The sequence below is a fragment of the Alosa pseudoharengus genome, unplaced genomic scaffold, assembly GCF_046254945.1.
Source record: "Alosa pseudoharengus isolate Yale_2024_CS ecotype anadromous, Long Island Sound unplaced genomic scaffold, YU_APseudo_1.1 YU_APseudo_1.1_scf_11, whole genome shotgun sequence".
Lineage (NCBI taxonomy): Eukaryota > Metazoa > Chordata > Actinopteri > Clupeiformes > Clupeidae > Alosa > Alosa pseudoharengus.
In genome coordinates this window covers 36,152,640-36,160,139 of record NW_027468576.1, presented here as the reverse complement: position 1 = coordinate 36,160,139, position 7,500 = coordinate 36,152,640, and the positions used below count along the sequence as shown (strand labels likewise).

General features: G+C 48.3%; 1 protein-coding gene across 2 annotated transcripts in view; it reads left to right on the top strand.

The window, feature by feature from the left end:
- usp13 (ubiquitin specific peptidase 13) overlaps positions 1-7,500 on the top strand; it is a 40,390-nt gene that overhangs the window by 22,953 nt on the left and 9,937 nt on the right. The window contains exons 14-18 of one of the 2 annotated variants that reach the window (XM_076279077.1): positions 632-720; positions 3,737-3,859; positions 4,102-4,128; positions 5,169-5,312; positions 5,854-5,895. In XM_076279077.1, coding sequence (XP_076135192.1) covers positions 632-720; positions 3,737-3,859; positions 4,102-4,128; positions 5,169-5,312; positions 5,854-5,895 — 425 coding nt within the window. The remainder of the gene's footprint in view (positions 1-631; positions 721-3,736; positions 3,860-4,101; positions 4,129-5,168; positions 5,313-5,853; positions 5,896-7,500) is intronic. The other variant, XM_076279078.1, reaches the window with a different exon arrangement.

Sequence of the window (7,500 nt, the reverse complement as noted above, 5' to 3'; positions counted from 1 at the left end):
ACACACACACACATACACACTCCACACGTACACACACACACACACACACACACACACACACACACACACATACACACTCCACAAGTACACACACATACAGTACACACACACACACACACACACACACACACACACACACGTACACACACACACATATGCACAAACACTCTCCGTACAGAGACATTTGTACAGAGACATATACATTTCACACAAACACTTACCCCGCACACACATACACTACACACACTCACATTTTCACTCTCAATACACTTATACATGACACACACTCACACTCTGCACACACACATACTACACACACTCACACACTCCGCACAAATGCACACACTCATACTACTCACACACTTCGCACAAATGCACACACACATATTACACACACTCACACACTCCGCACAAATGCACACACACATATTACACACACTCACACACTCCGCACAAATGCACACACACATACTACACACACATACTATACACACTTCGCACAAATGCACACACACATACTACACACTCTCACACACTCTGCACAAATGCACACACACATACTACACACACTCACACACTCCGCACAAATGCCCAGCCACACTGACCCTCCGTCTGTTGCCATTCCCTGCAGGACGTGCCGATTTGCCTCGTTTCCAGAGTACCTCGTCGTCCAGATCAAGAAGTTCACCTTCGGAGTGGACTGGGTGCCAAAGAAACTCGGTAGGTCACTCAGCATCAGCATCTACACACACACACACACTCACTCAGCATCTACACACACTCACTCAGCATCTACACACACTCACTCAGCATCAGCATCTACACACACTCACTCAGCATCTACACACACTCACTCAGCATCAGCATCTACACACACTCCCTCAGCATCAGCATCTACTCACACTCACTCAGCATCTACACACACTCACTCAGCATCAGCATCTACACACACTCACTCAGATTCACCATCTACACACACACACTCAGATTCAGCATCTACAAACACTCACTCAGCATCAGCATCTACACACACTCTAATTTAGCATCTACACACACTAACTCAGCATCTACACACACTCACTCATCAGCATCTACACACACTCACTCAGGATCAGCATCTACACACACTCACTCAGCATCTACACACACTCACTCAGCATCAGCATCTACACACACTCACTCATCAGCATCTACACACACTCACTCAGCATCAGCATTTACACACACACACTCGCTGTGGCCCTAAACAGCGTTAGTGTCTAAAAACACTCACAGTGTAACTGAACAGCATTGACTATGTGTTTAAAACACCCGCTGTGTCATTGAGCAACATTGAGTATGTGTTTAAAACACCCGCTGTGTCATTGAGCAACATTGAGTATGTGTTTAAAACATTGCCTGTGTAACTGAACATCATTGACTGTGTTAAAAGTTCTTGAGACATGAATGAATACAACGCGTGAACAAAACGGGCATCAAAGTTTGCATGGTAGTTCATGATAAATCCAGCATACAGTATTGTTACATCCTGCCTACTAGGCTATGTAACCAGAGAGGGTAGACCATGCGGATTTGCCGTATAAAAATATGTATTTATTTAAGATAAAGAATTAACAACGTAGGTTAAGTAAAGTCAGTATAAATGATAGGTTGGGAAATAAAAGTGTATGCGATAGGAGAATTGAGGTGTCGTGCGTAAAGAAACAAAACGCCAAAAAGGTGCGGGAGAGGAGGAGAAGAGGCGGTCTCCACAACGCTTCGCGCCACACCTGTACCACACCTGTGCTTGGCCCACCTGTAGAGGAGACGCAAGACAGGAAAAAAAGCAACAAGGAGGAGGAGCCCGGCAGGTCTGTGACAGTATAAATATCTTTTCTTGGTCTATCTACTCAGTTATTGCCGCTAATAAATCACTACGAACTTGTTTGAAACAGAAAGTTGACAGACGTGGGAGGGAACTTTTCACCTTGAAAGCTTCGGCCAATTATCGCACAATTCCAACTGAAAAGGCTTCCGCATAGGATGCTCTCGTGTTTCCACATGTGTCGGCCCTTTCTCCTCTCTCCTCTCTCCTCTCTCCTCTCCTCTCTCCTCGGCCCTTTCTCCTCTCTCCTCTGCCCTTTCTCCTCCCTCCTCTCTCCTCGGCCCTTTCTCCTCCCTCCTCTCTCCTCGGTCTCCCCTCCTCTGGTTGCAATTAGACAAATGATCCTGACATCCTCAATGACGCCGAGCTTTGAACGATATCCGGGGAAATAGCTGGAGGAGAGAGGAGAAAGGACCGAGGAGAGAGGACCGAGGAGAGAGGAGAGAGGACCGAGGAGAGAGGACCGAGGACCGAGGAGAGAAGAGAGAGGACCGAGGAGAGAGGAGAGAGGAGAGAAGAGAGGACCGAGGAGAGAGGAGAGAAGAGAGGAGAGAGGACCGAGGAGAGAGGAGAGAGGACCGTGGAGAGAAGAGAGGAGAGAGGAGAGAAGAGAGGAGAGGAGAGAGGACCGAGGAGAGAGGAGAGAGGACCGAGGAGAGAAGAGAGGAGATAGGAGAGAGGAGAGAAGAGAGGAGAGGAGAGAGGACCGAGGAGAGAGGACCGAGGAGAGAAGAGAGAAGAGAGAGGAGAGAGGAGAGAGAAGAGAGAGGAGAGAGGAGAGAGAGGAGAGAGGGGAGGGGAGGGGAGAGAGGAGAGAGGGGAGAGGAGAGAGGAGAGAGAAGAGAGAGGGGAGAGGAGAGAGAGGAGAGAGGGGAGGGGAGGGGAGAGAGGAGAGAGGGGAGAGGAGAGAGGAGAGAGAAGAGAGAGGGGAGAGGAGAGAGAAGAGAGAGGGGAGAGGAGAGAGAAGAGAGAAGAGAGAGGAGAGAGGAGAGAGAGGAGAGAGGCCGCATGTAAATGGATGTTGTAGAACCACCCTGGCTGTGTCACTGCACTGATTATGTGTAACACTTCGTGTCACTGAGCAGCATTGACTATGTGTTTAAAACACTGGCGTGTCACTGCATTGACTATGTGTTTAAAACACAGGCTGTGTCATTGAGCAGCATTGACTATGTGTTTAAAACACTGGCGTGTCACTGAGCAGCATTGACTGCAGTTTAACTGGTGATCTGGAGGTCAGAGGCTCCTGAGAGACAGTGTTAGGCTGGCCCAGCAGAGGGCGCTGTTGCACTGTGTCCAGCAGCAGACTGACAGTGAAGCGGCTTCATTCCCCCCTCTCCACCCAGCCCGATGAATAAATAAGCAGTCGAGCCCCAATGCCTGAATGCATGAAATATCCACACACACACACACACACACACACACACACACACACACACACACAAACCCTGCATCTGAAATATAAAATCTATCTGCACAGGGTGTATTATTTATTGACTCTTTTTAGAGAGGGCACAACTTCTGCTGCTCACACACACACACACATACTCACTCACACACTCAAACACGCACACACGAACACACACACACACACACACACACACACATGCATGCATACACAATAAGATGGCACAGCTCCTTCTGCTGCTTACACACACACACATACTCACTCACACACACACTAACACGCACACAAAAACACATACACACACACACACACACACACACACACACATGCATGCATGCATACACACTAAGATGGCACAGCTCCTTCTGCTCCTTTTTGTAATTAAGAGTAACACCGTGTGTGTGTGTGTGTGTGTGTGTGTGTGTGTGTGTGTGTGTGTGTGTGTGTGTGTGTGTGTGCTTCAGATGTCTCCATAGACATGCCAGACTTCCTGGATCTGAACCGGCTGCGTGCAACGGGCCTGCAGAGTGGGGAGGAGGAGCTTCCTGAGCTCACACCACCAATCGTCATTCCTGAAGACTCTAGAGGTAACTACCACACACACACACACACACACACATACACACATACATATACACACACACACACACACACACACACACACACACACACATACACACATACACACATACATAGATACACACACATACATACATACACACACACACACACACACACACACACACACACACATACACACACACCTCACGCCACCAAACTCCTCTTCTGTTCCTCCTCTGAAAGTGTTTTTTTTCTCGGTGACTTCTAGACAACTCCATGAGCAACTCCACAGACTGTGAGTAGCAGCTATTCTTCTCCTCAACTACTCTCTCCTCTCCTCCTCTCTTTCCTCTCCTCTCTCCTCTCCTCCTCTCTTTCCTCTCCTCAACTATCTCCTCTCCTCCTCTCTTTCCTCTCCTCAACTATCTCCTCTCCTCCTCTCTTTCTTCTCCTCAACTACTCTCTCCTCTCCTCCTCTCTTTCCTCTCCTCTCTCTCCTCTCCTCCTCTTTCTTCTCCTCAACTACTCTCTCCTCTCCTCCTCTCCTCCTCTCTTTCCTCTGCTCAACTACTCTCTCCTCTCCTCCTCTCCTCCTCTCTTTCCTCTCCTCTCCTCCTCTCCTCCTCTCCTCCTCTCCTCCTTTCTTCTCCATCTCTGTTCTCTTCCTCTCTTTCATCTTTTCTCTACATCTATCCTCTCTTCTCCTCTCCATCAATCACTCCTCCTCTCTTCTCTTCTTTCTTCTCCATCTCTCCTCTCCTCCTCTCTTCTCTTCTTTCCTCTCCATCTCTCCTCCATCTTTTCCTGTCTAAGACCCATATGTTCATGTGTTTTTCTGTTTTGTATTGTGTGTGCGTGTGTGTGTGTGTGTGTGTGTGTGTGTGTGTGTGTGTGTGTGTGTGTGTGTGTGTGTGTGTGTGTGTGTGCAGTATATAGATATACTGATATATATATGTGTGTGTGTGTGTGTGTGTGTGACTGTGAGGTCATGGCCCTCAGACTGCAGGAATGTAATGAGGCCCAAAGAGACTCAGGAGCTGAGCAGCTCTCTCCTCCCCTCCTCTCTCCCCCTCTCTCTCCATTCCCTTTCTTTCTCTCACTCCCTCTCTCTCCTCTCCCCTCTCTCTCTCCTCCCCTCCTCTCTCTCTCTCTCTCCATTCCCTTTCTATCTCTCTCTCTCTCTGCTCACCCCTTATTTCTCTCCCTCTCTCTCTTTCTCTCCCTCTCTCTCCTCCCCCTCATTCTTTCCGCCTCTCTCTTTTCCTCGTTCCCTCTCTCTCTCATTTTCTCCCTCTCTCTCTCTCTCTCCACCTCCCCCCCTCTCTCCCCCTGCAGCTCCAGAGATAGACGAGTCATCGGTGATGCAGCTGGCTGAGATGGGCTTTCCCCTGGAGGCGTGTCGGAAGGCGGTCTACTACACAGGAAACATGGGCGCAGAGATGGCCTTCAACTGGGTCATAGCACACATGGAGGAGCCTGGTGAGTGAGTGTGTGTGTGTGTGTGTGTGTGTGTGTGTGTGTGTGTCCCATGAGTCTTGTTTCACAAATCCCCATGGTTTCCATGAATACACAGTCTTATGTGTGTGTGGATGAGCGAGAGAGAGAAAGAGAGAGAGAGAGAGCGAAAGCTGTTTTTCACATAAGGCTAATTGGATGTTTGGATAGCAAACAGTATGCCTCTCACTGGTAAGTATAAGTTATGGGTACATACAACATGGCCAACACATTACCTGTTTCCACAGCTAGTCGGACGCACCAGACATCGGTCCTGATAGGAGCCGTGTGATTGGCTTGGGTAGTAGTGTAGGCTGGGTAATGGAGTTGTAGGCTGGGTAATGTAGTTGTAGGCTGGGTAATGTAGGTTAGGTAATATGGGCTGGGTAAATGCAGTAGTAGGCTGAGTAATGTATGTGTGGTATATGGTAATGTGTGTGTGTGTGTGTGTGTGTGTGTGTGTGTGTGTGTGTGTGTGTGTGTGTGTGTGTGATGGGGATCGTTGTTCATTCTATTCTATTCATAGAGGGGTCTGATGCTAATGCTAGCCAGGATGCTAGTCAGGAGGGTAAGTAACATTCTCACTCCTCCCCCTCATACTCACACACATACGTCGCACACAGATACACTCACACACACATGCACGTACACACACAGTTTCACACAGATACACTCACACACACATGCACATACACACACATGCACGTACACACACTGTTTCACACAGATACACTCACACACACATGCACGTACACACACAGTTTCACACAGATACACTCACACACACATGCACGTACACTCACACAGGTGCACATACACACCCTGTTTAGACACCACGAGTGTGCTTTGTCACATCTCACTTTTGTGTGAACGAGCCTTCCTCACCTGTATGTATGCCCCGCCCACTCCACCTGTTGACATTTACCCACCTGGGGACATCCAGCCCCCTCCTCACCTGTGTGTATGCCCCGCCCCCCTTCATCACCTGTGTGTATGCCCCGCCCCCTGGTCTTTTGGGCTGGCATTACACTGGAAACTCTTAGTATAGACAAAGTCCTTTTAGGCAAGTCCCTCCTCTCGGCGGCCATATACCAACGTTTTATGGGCATTCATCGGGCACAGTCTTTGGGTCGAACTGCGCGTGCGCAAGGTTTCACGACACCAATCTTGCTCCAGCGGCGAGTTCACAACACATGATTGGCACAATGTCTTCACAACACACCATATGATTGGCTCAATGTATTCACATCACACCACATGATTGGCTCAATGTATTCACATGTCGACGTTTTGCCGAGGAAGGGGTGGGATATGTGTAGACAACGGACATATTGGCGTTACAAACTAGCCCCATGCATTTCTATGGAGTATTTTTTGAGTGCTGTGTCTCCACATTAGAAAGTCTCTGGTATAGATCTCTGATCATCCCAGAACACACACACTATCACCCCCCGCAACACACACACACACACACATACACACACACCATCATCCCAATACTCTCATTATTATCCCAACACACACACACACACACACACACACACACACACACCATCATCCCAATACTCTCATTATTATCCCAACACACACACACACATACAGTACACAAACACGCACACACACACACACACACACACACACACACACACACACACACACACACACACACACACACACACACACACACATACATACATACACACACACCATCATCCCAATACTCTCATTATCATCCCAACACACACCCACACACACTCACACCATCATCCCAATACTGTCATTATCATCCCAACACACACACACACACACACACACCCATGGGCGTAGGTTTAGGGTGGGACTCTAGAGACTAGTCCTATTCAATATTTTGAGATGACAAAAATGTCCCCACCAATATTTTAGCAATCTCCTTTGTGCTATTCCGACGGCCAGGACGACAGTAAAAGAAACACTGTCATTTGATTGGCTGAAACCGAAGGGGGTTTATCTGACAGGCACAACAGCGTCAAAGCATAGCATAGGCCTACTTCACTTTGTGGTGACACTGGCAGAAAAGCGAGCAAGTGTGTCGGTATAAGTTATCAGGGATGTCTACCAATACATAACCCAAAAAGGCCAGTGTGAAAGATTTGTAATACTCCCTTTGCCCTTCAGCATGCACATTTTGCCCCTT